Source organism: Lepidochelys kempii, chromosome 12 (assembly GCF_965140285.1).
Source record: "Lepidochelys kempii isolate rLepKem1 chromosome 12, rLepKem1.hap1, whole genome shotgun sequence".
Lineage (NCBI taxonomy): Eukaryota > Metazoa > Chordata > Testudines > Cheloniidae > Lepidochelys > Lepidochelys kempii.
Window position 1 is genome coordinate 3,436,611 of NC_136391.1, and position 17,075 is coordinate 3,453,685.

At 46.7% G+C, this 17,075-nt stretch overlaps 1 protein-coding gene across 1 annotated transcript in view; it reads left to right on the plus strand.

The window, feature by feature from the left end:
• Nucleotides 1-17,075, plus strand: part of HYDIN (HYDIN axonemal central pair apparatus protein) — a 427,107-nt gene that overhangs the window by 35,672 nt on the left and 374,360 nt on the right. Inside the window, exon 5 of the mRNA XM_073307159.2 lies at nt 10,531-10,665. Coding sequence (XP_073163260.2) covers nt 10,531-10,665 — 135 coding nt within the window. The remainder of the gene's footprint in view (nt 1-10,530; nt 10,666-17,075) is intronic.

The window sequence follows — 17,075 nt, forward strand, 5'->3', positions numbered from 1 at the left end:
ACTCAGTGGCCTCCTCCACCCGGGTCAGCTGGGTCAAGCGCTCTGGCCTGGTGGTTGGGGACGGGTGGCAGGCAAGCTCCCTCCCACCTGCGCTTCAAGCCATCCAGTGGGGCATGGGTCCGCTGCTCTATCTTGGCGTTTATCTATCCGCCACGCATTCTTCTCTGCCAGAGAACTGGCAGGATTTGGACGCCAGGGTGGGTGTGTGACTGCGGAGATGGACAGGACTGTTCTGGTGTCTCTCCCTGTGAGGGAGAGTGCTGGTGCTGAACCAGCTAGTCCTGTCCATGCTCTGGCACCGGCTCAACACCCTGAGCCTGGCCCCGAGGATCCTGGCCAGGCTCCAGAGGATGGCTCTGGAGTTCTTGTGGCTGGGGCTGCACTGGTTCTCTGCAGGGGTCCTGAGTCTCCCTTGGAGGAGGGAGGACAAGGCCTGGCCTGCCTGCGCAGCCAGGTCCATGTCTTCTGCCTCCAGGCCCTGCAGAGACTCCTTTATGGTGCAGGTAGTCCGGCGTGGAGCACGTTGGTGCACGCCTTCCTCCGCCACCTCTGAGGGCTCCGATACGACCAGCAGCTCTTTTTTCTCCATCCGAGAGGTCTCCCGCGAGTCCTTTGTGGCCACCGAGGGGGCGGACCTCCTCGCGGAGCCCCTGCTACACAACCTTGATCTACGTATGCAGGTGGCAGAGTCTCCCTCGGTGCATCGGAGGTTGGTCCTGGCAGAAACCACCAGAGTCTGAGACTTCCTGGACTACGACAGGGGGGACTGGGTGGTGCCCTGTGTGCTCGGTCGACACATGGGGCTTTCCACCCTTCTGACCCCTAGGCACGTACTCCAGGAGGTGGAGGCCGCCTTGTCACCTGATTCTCTCGTTTTCCTGCGGCGAGCCCTGCGAGAGGGTGCTCTCCACCCACCCCTCTCCCCTGGCCCTCCAGACATTTTTCTTCGGCCCCTGTTCCACGAGGCCCCCCCCGGCCTCCCCGTTCCCACACTCCGAGCCAGCTGTACACCCTGCAGCCAGTCTGGTTTCGAACCGCACCCAGAAACCATCTGTACATACTTGTACTCCACACACTGCACTTCCTCACCCTCGTGTCCCGCCCCGATGGGACCTTTCCACCTCAAGAGGGTGAGGAGCCCCGGTGGGCCAGCCTTTATTCCACCTTGGACCCACGGACCTTCGGGGACATAGGTTGGTGGCTTCTTCATGGAGCCATGAGCATGGGCATGCACCTGGCGCGGTTCACCCCTATACCCGAGGCCTGCCCCTTTTGCGGCGAGGGAGAACCTGGCACACGCCTATCTTGAATGCACCAAGTTGCAGCCCCTATTCCGGCTCCTCCAGAACCTCTTGTTGAGGTTCTGGCTGCACTTCTCCCCGCACTTGTTCCTCACGAACAAGGTCAGCTCCCAGACTACTGCCCTGGGCAGCACAGCATGGGGAGGAGGTGGCCAGCCCTCTGTGGAGAAAGAAGTGGTTCGGGACTATTTAGAAAAGCTGGACGTGCACAAGTCCATGGGGCCGGATGCGTTGCATCCGAGAGTGCTAAAGGAATTGGCGGCTGTGATTGCAGAGCCATTGGCCATTATCTTTCAACACTCATGGCGATTGGGGGAAGTCCCGGATGACTGGAAAAAGGCTAATGTAGTGCCAATCTTTTAAAAAAGAGAAGGAGGAGGATCCTGGGAACTACAGGCCAGTCAGCCTCACCTCAGTCCCCTGAAAAATCGTGGAGCATGTCCTCAAGGAATCAATTCTGAAGCACTTTGAGGAGAGGAAAGTGATCAGGAACAGTCAGCATGGATTCACCAAGGGAAAGTCATGCCTGACTAATCTAATTGCCTTCTATGATGAGATAACTGGTTCTGTGGATGAAGGGAAAGCAGTGGACGTGTTATTCCTTGACTTTAGCAAAGCTTTTGACACTGTCTCCCACAGTATTCTTGCCAGCAAGTTAAAGACGTATGGGCTGGATGAATGGACTATAAGGTGGATAGAAATATGGCTAGATTGTCGGGCTCAACGGGTAGTGATCAATGGCCCCACGTCTAGTTGGAAGCCGGTATCAAGTGGAGTGCCCCAGGGGTCAGTCCTGGGGCCGATTTTGTTCAATATCTTCATAAATGATCTGGAGGATGGTGTGGATTGCACACTCAGCAAGTTTGCAGATGACACTAAACTGGGAGGAGTGGTAGATATGCTGGAGGGTAGGGATAGGATACAGAGGGACCTAGACAAATTGGAGGATTGGGCCAAAAGAAATCTGATGAGGTTCAACAAGGACAAGTGCAGAGTCCTGCACTTAGGACGGAAGAATCCAATGCACCACTACAGACTAGGGACCGAATGGCGAGGCAGCAGTTCTGCAGAGAAGGACCGAGAGGTGACAGTGGACAAGAAGCTGGATATGAGTCAACAGTGTGCCCTTGTTGCTAAGAAGGCCAATGGCATTTTGGGGTGTATAAGTAGGGGCATTGCCAGCAGATCGAGGGACGTGATCGTTCCCCTGTATTCGACATTGGTGAGGCCTCGTCTGGAGTACTGTGTCCAGTTTTGGGCCCCACACTACAAGAAGGATGTGGAGAAATTGGAAAGAGTCCAGCGGAGAGTAACAAAAATGATGAGGGGACTGGAACACATGACTTATGAGGAGAGGCTGAGGGAACTGGGATTGTTTAGTCTGTGGAAGAGAAGAATGAGGGGGGATTTGATAGTTGCTTTTAACTACCTGAAAGGTGGATCCAAAGAGGATGAATCTAGACTATTCTCAGTGATAGCAGATGACAGGACAAGGAGTAATGGTCTCAAGTTGCAGTGGGGGAGATTTAGGTTGGATATTAGGAAAAAGTTTTTCACTAGGAGGGTGGTGAAACACTGGAATGTGTTACCTAGGGAAGTGGTGGAATCCCCTTCCTTAGAAGTTTTTAAGGTTAGGCTTGACAAAGCCCTGGCTGGGATGATTTAGTTGGGGATTGGTCCTACTCTGGGCAGGGGTTTGGACAAGATAACCTCCAGAGGTCCCTTCCAACTCTGATATTCTATGATTCTCTTTGCACACCTTATCCGTGGCCCCACAAAGTCACAAGACCTCCTCATCAACCTCCTCCTGGCCCTGGCCAAAGTTTCCATCTATAACAACAGGAGGAGGATGGTGGACAAGGGGGTGCTCTGCAACTGTGGGGCCTATTTTTGCTCCTCCGTAGTTTCACGCATCCGGGCAGAGTTCCACTGGGCAGCATCACTAGCTCCCTTGACAGCTTTGAGGAGCGGTGGGCGCTGTCCGGGGTTCTCTGCTCGGTGTCCCCATCCGGTATCCTCGTTTTGAACCTATGACCTTCACTCCGACCCATTTTTCATTAGTTGTCCCCCGCATTTACTTGGTCCCTGGGTCCAGTGGTCCCTCCCTCTAGGTTGGGGGAGGGGCCTTTAGAACCTCCCACGTTTTCCAATACGACCCCGCTAAAGATGTCTACATTCTTTTGGGGGTCCCACCAGACCCCCTGGAGTCAGCAGGTCACCATGCTGCTGTGTGAGGACTCCTAGAGTGTCTCAGTTCATCTTCCCCTGGTCTGCAAATGTTCCATGTTGACATGTGTCTTCTATTTTACTCAAGCATGGCCACAGTGGGGCCCAGCCCTGGTGTCCTCATCCCTGCTTGTTAAAATCAGGATTGTTCACTTGGATTGTGTCTCAAAACAGGGTGATTTCCTTCACACTTATTCCCTCTCTGTAATTAATATGATCTCCTCACATTGATGTAATCCATTTACCAGCCTCTGTCTCTGCATCATTACTCACCTGGGGATGGATGAATCAGCCTCAGCTCAGATAGGCTCTCCTTCCCCTTTGAAGTTGTCATAAATATAAAGGGAAGGGTAAACCCCTTTAAAATACCTCCTGGCCAGAGGAAAAATCCTCTCACCTGTAAAGGGTTAAGAAGCTAAAGGTAACCTCGCTGGCACCTGACCAAAATGACCAATGAGGAGACAAGATACTTTCAAAAGCTGGGAGGAGGGAGAGAAACAAAGGGTCTGTGTCTGTCAGTATGCTGCTTTTGCTTGGGATAGAACAGGAAAGGAGTCTTAGAACTTTTAGTAAGTAATCAGCTAGGTATGCGTTAGATTATGATTTCTTTAAATGGCTGAGAAAAGAATTGTGCTGAATAGAATGACTATTTCTGTCTGTGTGTCTTTTTTGTAACTTAAGGTTTTGCCTAGAGGGATTCTCTATGTTTGAATCTAATTACCCTGTAAGGTATCTACCATCCTGATTTTACAGGGGTGATTCCTTTACTTCTATTTACTTCTATTTCTATTAAAAGTCTTCTTGTAAGAAAACTGAATGCTTTTTCATTGTTCTCAGATCCAAGGGTTTGGGTCTGTGGTCACCTATGCAAATTGGTGAGGATTTTTACCAAACCTTCCCCAGGAAGTGGGGTGCAAGGGTTGGGAGGATTCTGGGGGGAAAGACGTGTCCAAACTACGTTTCCCAGTAAACCCAGTTAGAGTTTGGTGGTGGCAGTGGATATTCCAAGGACAAAGGATAAAATTAATTTGTACCTTGGGGAAGTTTTAACCTAAGCTGGTAAAAGGAAGCTTAGGAGGTTTTCATGGAGGTCCCCACATCTGTACCCTAGAGTTCAGAGTGGGGGAGGAACCTTGACAGAAGTGTTCCCGATTTGTATGGGGCCAAATCACTGCACCACCTGTGCACCTCACTCAATGACTCTGAAGTCAGCTGACGCTACTAGATGATGTGGAGCTGCTGGGGGTGGGGAATCAGGCAGAGGAGCTTCCTTCCCCTGCCCATAACAGCACTGTCTCAGTCCCGACTCTGTCTGTCAGTCTGTGATGTGGCAGAGGTCCGTGCCACCCTTGGGCTGCTGCTCTTGCATGGGGAAAGGAGAGTTCCAGGTATTGTGTTACAGGAAAGGCTGGGTTGATGGGAGTTGCTGGAGGAGACTTCTCTGTACCCTGTGATTACCTTCAGGGAGATCTTCCTCCCAGTGGCCTCTTCTCCTCTCCCCCCTGACAATCCTGTTTCAGGTTGGTGGGAGTTGTGGGAGGAGACTTCTCCGTACCCTGTGATTACCTTCAGGGAGATCTTCCTCCCACTGGCCTCTTCCCCTCTCCCCCCTGACAATCCTGTTTCAGAGCTGTGAGCCATCTTGAGCCATGTGGCCTGTTCATGCCCCCTGTCTGTCACTCACCTGGGGAGGAATGTGTCTGCTTCCCTCTGGGCCAACCAACAGCATGGCACTGCATACCTGAAGTCTTTCCCCTCCACCCGATTGCCAGTAGAAATAGGGCTGGGCTTAGCCAGACATGCTTGTGGCTGCAAAGCCTCCCCATTGCATGTGGTTGCTATGCACTCTACTCCCCAGACTCTCTCTGGGCCCGGAACTGACCCACAGGTTTTAATGTTAATCTCTTTTGAGAAGTGAGTTAGTAACATATGTATCCTCTGCATTGAACTGACATGTCTTATAAATCACTAAGAGCAAGTACAGGGACTGATTTCCTTCTTACATACACTGGAGTAAAATTAACTCAATGGTGTTAGTGTCCAGAAATGTTCATTTAAATCAGAAATGGGAACAGACTGACTTACTGGCAGCAGTAGAATGCCTTTTAATTGCATGCTTATGAACGAATTTCAGAAGCCCTTTCAGTGCCATGCCTTTTCTGAGAGGAGTAGCTCTGTTTTACCTTTAGAGGGCTCACGATCGCCAGCACCTCAGCTCTTTCCACAGTGTCTGCCGCCTTTGCTTGAAATAACTTTGTGATCATTTTGAGATTTCCCTGAGAGGAGTGGGAGCGGGGAGGCAGTTGAAAGATCTCAGCAATTTTGAACCATTGATTTATAATCAGGACTGAAAATGGAGAAAACGAGGACTTGAAATTTCAGCAGAGAATAAGCTTGCTTGAAGGAGGTGTGTGCCGGAAAGAATCCCATGGGAAAAGATAGTGAGAAGGAGCAAGAAAGGGATCTGAATAAGAAAGTGTTCCAGGAGAAACTATTGTACGCCCCAGGGTTTTGTTTGACATCTGAACAACAAGAAGAAAGTGTGAAAAGTAATCAGAGATCTCGTCCTGCAAGGAAAAGGCATATTAGATATAAAACTTCAGGTGCAAAGAGGATGGAAAAGTGTATAGGAGAGAGTGGAAAGAAAGAAATCCTTCTCTGGTTCTAATGGTACAAGATGATAAATCAGAGGATGAAATGAAGCCTGCCTGAGAGTAATGGCTAATGAGAAGCTCTGCTGTTATGGAGGTAGTAGGAGGCTAAAGGGAACTAGTGTTAGAGAGTGTCCCAGGAGAGGAGAAAGATGCTGTGAGGACCTTAGGGCTACATTCATTTGGTAGTGGAGGAATATTGGCAATATGGCTGAGCCATGACACATGTATTCCCAAAACAAAAGGGAAGGAGCTTCCTCGTGAGATTTTGTATGCTCTACAGTATAATCCCAATTTTAACTTGGGTTGACCCTGCCTGTGTACACTTCTCCAACAAACCCTGCCTCACTTCTCCTCCTTGACCACTTCTCTGCTGCATTCCCTTACACTTGCCCTTTGGAGGACAGGCGTACCATTGCCACAGCACTGCTTCCGAGTGATGTAGATGTGGCAGCAAATGATGTTCATCTTTGCCAAATACCAGCCAGCAGACAAAGCGTTAACTCTTCTTTTTAAGTGGAAAAGAACTTCTGCATAAATATTTCTGCAGCTCCCAGCAAAATGAATAAACGTGTACAGTTGCAACTGGGGAGGTGTACGTTATGGGAGGGAGGGAGTGACTGTGTGAATGAGACAGTGTGGAATTGTTGCTGTTCCAAAACAAATGTGTTTTGGAAGCTAGTGAGACCTCAGTCACTGGACAGCACTTGTGTAATAGGGACCCTGAGACATACTGTAGCATTAACAGTCTTGAAGATTCCACACTCATCTCTGCTGAATTTTAATACCACAGGGATGTTGTTAATAAACCCCCAAAAGATCCCCTTACGTTTTAATTTGACTGTTTTTGTAAATAGTTTTCATTGTATAAAAGTAACAAGACACTTCAGCAGTTAGTTTAGAATGTTTTATCTCTAGTTTTCAGATCTCTGAATTGACAGCTGCAGACAATGCACTTGTGATTATAACTCTGTGCTCTGCTTTGTGAAAATCAAGTTAAAGGCATAGAGTATTCCGAATGTGGCCTCTCTAATCTTTTAAATACAGAGGTGGAATGATTTAGTCCATCTTTATTGCTGCTATTTATACATAGTAAAATTGCTTTCTTTTTCTCTGGCTCTTTCTAAGCAGTGCTTAGAGAGATTTTCATTGTTTGTTCTGCAGAAAATGCTTATGTACATTCATTTTATTAGAGAATAGATTACACAGGACTTTTGTACACAATTTAAAGTTAGCCTTTGGAACTCACTTCCACAAGCTATAATTGAAGGATTCTGGATCATCTGCATTTACAGTGATGGTAGCCATCAGTGACTGGTTACTGGTCTGATCACATGTAGAAATCCCTATGCTCCAAAGCATGAATTGGATTTTGTGGCATATTTGTGAAGATCTCCCAGCTTGTTAGTAAAAAAAATTTTCATTTGAGTTTCTCTCAGCGGTAGATTGCATGCTTTAGGCTTGCTGCGCCAGTACCAGTAAACCCCTGTTTGTTTTCTATTTTCTTCCAGTATCATTGTGACAGATGTATGTTATCAATTTGCCTGAGGCATCAGGTGATCAGGCTGAGGCCGCAGGATCGTTAGGGGAGGTGATGAAGGAGCACACCAAGTGACTAAGTTTTAAAGCTTTATTAATAAAATAATAGCGGGGAGTGCTGGGTGCTCCCCACGTCACTCAGAGGAAGGAAGAAAGCATTAGTGCCCGAGCCCTAACCCACTTTCATACTCACACATGCACAACCAGAGGCTAGCCATGCCTGGATGTAACGTAAGAAGAAGGTGGGGGAGGGGTAGATGAGAGTTCTGTCCTGTGCACAGGCCATTTAGGGTCTGCTGTTGATCTCTGACTTGCTTCAGCTCTCGGGAGGGTTTTAAGCCCTGGGTTCTTCCAGGGGCATTTTCGTCCAGAGCCCTTTGTTCCCTGTGCTCTCGGTACCAGTCCGAACCCGCCTGACCAGTCCGAACGCTCCCTTAGGTTCCCCAAAACACACTGGGCTGCAGGGTTGCGAGACAGTTGTTTTTCAATTTACTGGCCTTCGCAATCTTTTTTGTTTTGCAACCCCCTTCAGGTCTGTCTGGTTCAGGTCTCCTTGCCAACAGGCTTTTGGCTGTTTAGCAGCAGGGAGCTTGTTTGTGTGCATTGGCCTTGAGTGGCAGTTTCATTCCTTATCTTCGAGCCTAGCTGAATCGTCGAGTTAACCCGTTCCTTTCTCCCTTCTTCCCTCTTCGGCCTCTCACAACCTGCAAAGGAATCTTTCATTCCACACACCTTCAACCCTTCCCAATGCATATAAAAGCATTAGCAATATACAATGCTGGTGCGTACCCAGGGGACTCCGTGGTGAGGGGGGCAATTTTATTGTGACATCATGAAGGGCAGCTCTCATTGCAAAATGCCATGCAAGGTTTCCTGTGTATTAACAAGGTACTTGGGAATTTGGCTCCACTGAGCTTTAACTGTTGTCTGATTATGAACTGATCAACCGGCAGAATCTTCTGCAAGAAGTCATGCTAGTTTTTAATAATGAAACTGGAATACAAGTCAATAACAGTAACATAGCCTGAGGCTGGAAATACACAAAGGTAGCATTCCCCCTAAAGAACAGTATCAACAGATGGGCATGCCCCAGGGGAAACCAAGTAACCACAACCTTTCTTTGGACAGTCAGTAACTCTCTGCTTCTGGCTTCCTGCTCTTTGGGCTTTTGTGACTCTTCTCTGATTCTCTTCAGCTGTTCCTTTGTCAACTCTTGGGTGGTTCTTCCTTCATCTCTTCTGATGTCAGTCAGTGCCTTCCCAAGGCTGTCTTGCTCCCTTCCTTCTCCCTCTGCTCCTCATCCCTAGATGAACTCCTTTATTCTCACAGCTCCTGTTACTTATGTTTATGCTGAGAATTCCTTGATCGTTTACTTTGTTTTGCTTGGCCAGCTGATTATGTGGCATTTTTCTTTGGAACAGAAAAACCCCTACCAAAGTAAAAGACTCCACTGCACACACTCCCCTCCCCCTCCACCCCAGGGGAGAGGATGAGAGAACAACCAACATGTCACAACGTTAATCATGTTGCTTAATGCAACATGGGAAGGTGTCCCCCTCTGGCTCCCTGCTTTTGACCCTCACTCCCATCCCTGTCTTATCATTTGTTGCCCACTGTGGTGGGGTCAGGACTCACTACCGCTGGCGTCTCCCGCTGGTTGCTCTGGGAATTAGCTCTTGTCAGCTGCAGAGTACCCTCTGCAAGTGGTGTCTCACCCGTTGACTGCTCTGCTGGTTTGGGAACCGTGTTGCTCCCCGCTCGGCAGCGTTCTTTTCAGGACACTGCCCTCCAGCAGTGCCCACTACTCCAGTCTCACCCCCTTCTGGGAGGCAGGGGGTTAATAGCAGTCCTTTGGCTTGCACCTGTCTCAGTGGCCAACCACAAACACACTGTCTAGCCTCTTGCCTCAGGAGCAGGTTGCCGTCTGTCTCGGCCCCACTCCTCTGTGGCCAGGTGCAGTATAAGGAGGGAAAGGGAGAGACCCAGGCCCACCCGCTACTCTGGGTCCCAACGCAGGGACCCTCTAGTGGCAGCCTCTCTCTGCCCTCCTTCACTCCCCTCTTGTCTGGCTGTCTTCCCCGGGCCACTTCCCCTTTGGCCCCGTGCACCTTCTCAACCCTTTTTAGCAGGGGCTGCAGCCTGGCAGGTAACTGGGCCAGAGCTCTTCTCTGCTCCTCCAAGCCTGCCCAGCACTTCTCTGTCCAAGGTGCTATCTCCTTACCGCAGGAGCCAGTCCTCCTCCCTTGCTAGTCAGGGAGAGACTGTCTTCTCCTTTGCTAGGCAGCCTTTATATAGGACCCAGCTTGGCCCTGATTGGCCACCTCTTCCCTTGCCTTCATTGGGTCTCCACAGGCCTTTGCTGATTGGCTGCTGGTCTGCGCAACCTCTCTGGCCTGTTCCAACCCTTTTTCTCATGGAGTGTGGCAGCTGCCCCACTACACCCCCACCCAGAATTGTTTGAGATCTGGGTCTGGTAGCCCCACTCCTTACGCTGAGGGAGGGGCCTTTAGATGTGGGCAGGCTCGTGCACACCTGTCCCCAGATGTTCAATAGGTACTGGAAGGTGCTTCAGTACTATGGTGATGAGCGCAGTGCAAGAGCCTACATAGAATAGAATAAATGGCCCACTGCCAACTCAAACTCAACACATCAAAAAGTTTAATGTCTCTCCATTTCCCCTATAATAAACTAATTGCACTTAACCTTTAGGGAGCACTAAGGATCAATATCCCCATTTGATGACTAGGATGATTTCTTTCTCTTTGCCCTTCCATGTGGATTGCATAATCTTATATTTTACATGTCTCCTACAGATTCCCCGGTTGGTGAAAGTCATCCTGGAGAGTTCTCCTTACTTCAGAGTTATCAGTCCCAATGATGTGGGTCACAAAGTAGCACCGGGCATGGCATCTACCTTCCACATCCTCTTCATTCCTGAGGAGAACAAGGTAACACCAACACCCTTAAAGGGATCGGTGCCTTTTAAACATTGAATATGCACACAAAGGGCTAGATTCTGGCCAATAAAACAGGTGTAAATCCAGAGTAACCTTTCTGATTTCAGTGGAGTTACTCTGGACCCAGCCTACTGCGATAGCAGGAGAACACCCACTATTCCTTTGTGAAGGGTATCCTTTAACAGACTGGACGTTCCTTTTGCCTGTTGTTCTGTAATCTGTCAACCTATTTTCGGGGCTCTTTTCATCCTTCAATACCCAAGGGATTTAAGGTGTAACTCAGGGGTTCTCAAATTGCAGGTTGTGACGCTGCAGGGGGTGTGAAGTTATTCCGTGGGGGGGTCATGAGCTGTCAGCCTCCCCCAACTCCACTTCACCTCCAGCATTTATAATGGTGTTAAATATTTTTAAAGTGTTTTTAATTTATAAGGGGGGTCATACTCAGCGGCTTGTTGCATGAAAGGGGTGACCAGTACAAAAGTCTGAGCCCTGCTGGACTGTAACTCCTATCAGAGAACTGCTTAAGCACCTGTGGGCTGATAGATTATGCACCATACAATCAAACATAGGGCTTTCTGCATGACTGTACATATTTTGAGTTACTGAACCAATTATAAAGACCAACGCCTAAACTTTCAAAAGTGATCAGTGATTTTGGGGGCCCAACATGGGCCCCTTGAAAGAGGCCTGATTTCCAGTGGGGGGATGTTCAGCACTTTCTGAAAATCTGGCCACTTTAAGGTGTCTCAGGTTGGACACTGAAAAATGGAAACACTCAAGTTCGATAGTTCTTTAGGCCTAAAGTCTTTTTTAACCAATCTGTGTATGATTTCATTGCAGTCCACTTACCACAGTTCGAGAACCACTGTTTTAGACTAACTGGCAAGGGACAGTGTGGAATTCTGGGAGGGTATGGGTATTTGATAGGCCACACTTGGGATTACATTGCTGCTGTTTCTCCCTTTTTATATGGGATCTGTATGTATGAGTGGGAAGACACATACACAGATGTTCAGTTATACCTATAGGAATGCAACAGAATCATAGAATCATAGAATATCAGGGTTGGAAGGGACCTCAGGAGGTCATCTAGTCCAACCCCCTGCTCGAAAGCAGGACCAATCCCCAATTAAACCATCCCAGCCAGGGCTTTGTCAAGCCTGACCTTAAAAACTACTAAGGAAGGAGATTCCCCCACCTCCCTAGGCAACGCATTCCAGTGTTTCACCACCCTCCTAGTGAAAAAGTTTTTCCTAATATCCAACCTAAACCTCCCCCACTGCAATTTGCAATAGATTAGGGAAACCTATTCTTCATCTCTCCCCCTCCTCATTTTGGCCTGGGGAAAAGGAGATGACTTTTAAAAACTCTGTTTTTAGGCCTTACAGATATGCTGCGCCTGCAGCCATTCGCCTGCCTACATTCCAGTTGTCAATCAGGGAGAGGAAGTGCTACATGTGTGGCAGAGAGCCAGCTTGGCACAGACAAACTGAGCTCTAGATTTTCTTCATTAAGAATGTGCTCAGTGTGCTGCAAAGGGCTTAGTGGTACTTCCTATCTGAAAGATTCTGTGCAGAAATAAACAGGCATATGCATTGTCCCACTGCCATGTTATCTCTGTCATACGCATGTTGTCTCGAACTCAGTGTTTCTCGCATCGTAGGAGGTTATAGTGCCAAATGTAAAGAAACGTCTTTTAATATTGGTTTGCCTGCCTCCTTTAGCCCTGTGCCACAATGATTCCTAACAGCGCCTCTGCCTACCTACTGGCATCTCACCGCAGTATCTAGGCTGCTCTACCATTCCTTTGCTGAAGGTGTGCAAATAACATTGCTGTGCTAGTAGGGAGTGCTAAGATGTCAACATTCACTATGGTGATCATGAGACTTGTTGGGGCAGAAGAAGATGTAGCAGCTGGGAAGGGTCATACGCATGGCAAGTTGATGCTTAAAGAGGTGCAGAGCAAATTTTTTACAGCATCCTAGTGTTAGTATGGTCCTTCATATAACCTGTCTTGAAGTGGAAAGGTTAGGAATAGCTTTGTACTAGCCAGTGTTGGTGCACAAGAGAGCTGAGGAGTTTGGTCCTCTCTTTGGACACAGTTGATTTCTTTTCTTTCATTTGTTGGTAGGTTTTGGTTTGATTGTATTCCCTTTTGTGTAATGTTTGGAAATGGAATAGTGTAATAGATGAAAATCCCCATGATCTGTATCCTGTTCCCCAGCAACATGAGCATGTGAAGTAATTGATTTTCCTCTGACAGGACTGAGAAGTTATTGAAAGTCATTAATGTTTGCAATAAAACTATGTTGGTATGGGAGGAAATTTTCAAGAGCACCCAAGTGATTTAGGCTCCGAAGGTGGTCTCTCAAGTAGAAAGGACCCATGTTATTTAGGTCTTTATAAATCAAAGCCAGAACCTTAAATTCCTACAGGATTTAGCCCAATTCCCCAGGTCCTAATGTTACAAATATGAAAAATGGTTCCTTAGAGCCATATTTTGAAAGCCGTCTGCATTGTGTTTGCAGTTGCGTGCAACAGAGTAACACTGATGCACGCATACTAGGCTCTGTACTTTGTACGTGCTAATGTATGGCCCACTTCTGCTCCCATTGTTGATGTTATGGGAGCAGGATCGTGCTACTAGAATCTTTTTTTAAATAGGGGGGGAGCCTTCTTGATGCTGAAATACTCCAGTAAATTAGTATGTAAGTTATGCCACTAGGACAAAATGTAGGTACGTGTGTGTGTGTGTACATACATTATATATTCAAAAAGAAAAGGAGGACTTGCGGCACCTTAGAGACTAACACATTTATCTGAGCATCAGCTTTGGTGAGCTACAGCTCACTTCATCAGATGCAGTGAGCTGTAGCTCATGATGCTCAAATAAATGTGTTAGTCTCTAAGGTGCCGCAAGTCCTCCTTTTCTTTTTGCGAATACAGACTCACGCGGCTGCTACTCTGAAACCTGTATATATTCAGTGCTTGTCCCTGTAATCCCTCTTCAGGCATCTCACGTGTTTCAGCACACGCACGCACACACATACACAGTATGCCTGAAGAGGGATTACAGGGACAAGCTCTGAATTATCCCACTTTATGCTAATAAAAGTTCAGTTTCCATAGATTGAGCATATCATCTGTGACTCTTGGTTAAGTGTGGTACTTTAAAAAGCACTAACCTTTCTCTGTTTGAGCTCTTCCCTGTTATTATTGGTTACCTGTAATTCTCTTAGCCTGAGTCTGATCTTACATACACTGGATAACTCTGACTTCAGATGAGTCATTTACAGAGGTATTGCACAGAGCAGGATCAGGGCCTGTGTGTTCTAAAGAAAAATAATTTGGATGCTGTCAGTGGCTGGAATGCCATGTGGCACGAGGCTTCATCCTGAGAATGGAGCATTTTCATATTATCTCTTAGCCTTGTGGGTCTGCCACACAACTGGGCAGTCAGTAAATAAATAAATAGCTGATATGTAATTGGAATGTACTTTATAAATATGTAATGCAAATCTTTCCACTTGGCAACAATTCCAGTTCGTTACGCTAACTGCTTCTAATTTACACTGTTTTGTTTTATGGCTCTGTTTGTTTAATGTGGGTGTTCTTGTTCTGTAATGTGTTCTCGGGTGCTCTTGTATTTCTGTCTGACAGAATCTGTCTAATTGGAAACCTTTGCCGAGTTGATGGGCAAATAAACAATGGACAGGAATCTTCACGTTTTATGTGTGTCCTTCCAGATTATTAATAGATTATGATAAAAGAAAATTAAAGGGAAAGCAAGAGGCATATAAAACTATTTTACAGCACAGTTTATTCAATCTTCCGCCTCCTACTCTTTGCACCATAACAATGCCACATTTTTCAGGCAATACCAGCTTAGACGGGAGAGTTTGCAAAATTCATTACTGCTGCCAGTAATGCTTTTTGATTAATATGAACTATGACAGGACAATGAGTTATTGTATTAGCAGAATTAAGTCCTTTTAAAATTGAGTCCAGCCTGTTAGAGATGTTTTGTAGCATATTGAAGGCATTCCTAGTATATCTTCAGGGGCAGGGTTCCTAAGGGAAGCGCTTATGTTCACTTCACGGAATGCCTTTCTGTAAAATTGAGTTGGGATCAAATTATCCCCTTATCAAGGACAAGAAAAACATAGTCCCTGATTGCAGGGTTCTCTGTGAATTGTTCTTTTGTGGGAGGGGGATGTCCCCCATACAGCAAAAGTGGCATGGGGTATTTGTGAGATTTCCAGAGTCTCTGCACTATTATCTAGTACACCACAGTTGTGCCTCCGTGGCCCCATGGTTCCGCCATGGAGCTGTGTTCCTCTACATTCTTGCCTGACTTTTAATTACATTGCAGTGGACCTGGTGATGTTCTTTGCAGCTATGATCAGGAAATAATTCATGCAGTATTTGTACTCAATTATATAGTTAAACGGACATATGAGAGCCACCTGGCCCATTGGGTAGTTATCAGACATGCCATTATGAAATGAAAATGTGCAAATCATCAAACTGGTGCAGAAATGAAGCCTTAGATTGCAGAGATCCTGAAACAATAATTCTTTGAGTGATGGTCCCTATGTGGATTTCAAACGCAGGTGCGCATGTGTGTTATGTGCCGGAGCTGGAACTGTTCATGGTAGTGTCTGTTGACCTCCACGTGTGTTGTGCTCCACTGTGTGAGATGTCCAAGGCTTTAAGAGGCTGTGCGGGTCGATGCCGCTCCAGTTTCCTCTTCCTGCTGCATGGCCAGAGTCAGAACCTGTCATAAATATAAAGGGAAGGGTAAACCCCTTTAAAATCCCTCCTGGCCAGAGGAAAAATCCTCTCACCTGTAAAGGGTTAAGAAGCTAAAGATAACCTCGCTGGCATCTGACCAAAATGACCAATGAGGAGACAAGATACATTGAAAAGCTGGGAAGAGGGAGAGAAACAAAGGGTCTGTGTCTGTCTGTATGCTGCTTTTGCCAGGGACAGAACAGGAATGGAGTCTTAGAACTTTTAGTAAGTAATCTAGCTGGATGTGTTAGATTATGATTTCTTTAAATGGCTGAGAAAAGAACTGTGCTGAATACAATGACTATTCCTGTCTGTGTGTCTTTTTTGTAACTTAAGGTTTTGCCTAGAGGGATTCTCTATGTTTTGAATCTAATTACCCTGTGAGGTATCTACCATTCTGATTTTACAGAGGTGATTCCTTTACTTCTATTAAAAGTCTTCTTGTAAGAAAACTGAATGCTTTTTCATTGTTCTCAGATCCAAGGGTTTGGGTCTGTGGTCACCTATGCAAATTGGTGAGGATTTTTACCAAACCTTCCCCAGGAAGTGAGGTGCAAGGGTTGGGAGGATTTTTGGGGGAAAGACATGTCCAAACTATGTTTCCCAGTAAACCCAGTTAAAGTCTGGTGGTGACAGTGGAAATTCCAAGGGCAAAGGGTAAAATTAATTTGTACCTTGGGGAAGTTTTAACCTAAGCTGGTAAAAGGAAGCTTAGGAGGTTTTCATGGAGGTCCCCACATCTGTACCCTAGAGTTCAGAGTGGGGGAGGAACCTTGACATGGTGGCAGAGTGGTGGGATTAACCTGAAATCATTTTGAGATCAATTTGAGATTTTTTTGAGCCAGAAATACAGATTTTAAAAAGGAAATATTTTTTTTTTCCTTTGGAGCTGCCGGAAAGGAGGTCCAACTGAAAGCAGCTAGTTTTTTCTCTGCTTTGGGGCCAGAGCAGAGACAAAAGGGGATTATCTTTGTGAATTGCAGGTTTTCTTTGCCTGGAGGCAGAGTAATTAACTCCTGCAGGGAAATTCACAGTCTTCACAAACCAGAGTTTTTTTTCCCCCTAAAAGTAAATGGGGGGGCGGTGTTCTACCCATTTGCCTGGAGACAAAAGTGGCAGGGGTTTTTTATAGATTTTTTTTTTTTTTTTACAAGAGCACAGGTTTGAAAGGAATTTTTTTCCCTTTGGGCTGCTGGTAAGCAGGTTTCCAAGTAGTTAGAGGTTTTTTGCTTTGATTTGGGGCCAGAGCAGAGACAAAGGGAATTGTCTTTTTCTGTAGGCTGACAATCACTATCAGAGAATAGGTATCCTATTCCAGCACAGCAAAATTTTACAGCCAAGTTTTGTTTGTTTATTTCTAAACCTCGGGAGTAAAGTTAGTTAAAAACAGAGAGGTTAGGTTTCAGAGTAACAGCCGTGTTAGTCTGTATTCGCAAAAAGAAAAGGAGTACTTGTGGCACCTTAGAGACTAACCAATTTATTAGAGCATAAGCTTTCGTGAGCTACAGCTCACTTCATCAGATGCATATCGTGGAAACTGCAGCAGACTTTATATATACACAGAGAATATGAACCAATACCTCCTCCCACCCCACTGTCCTGCTGGT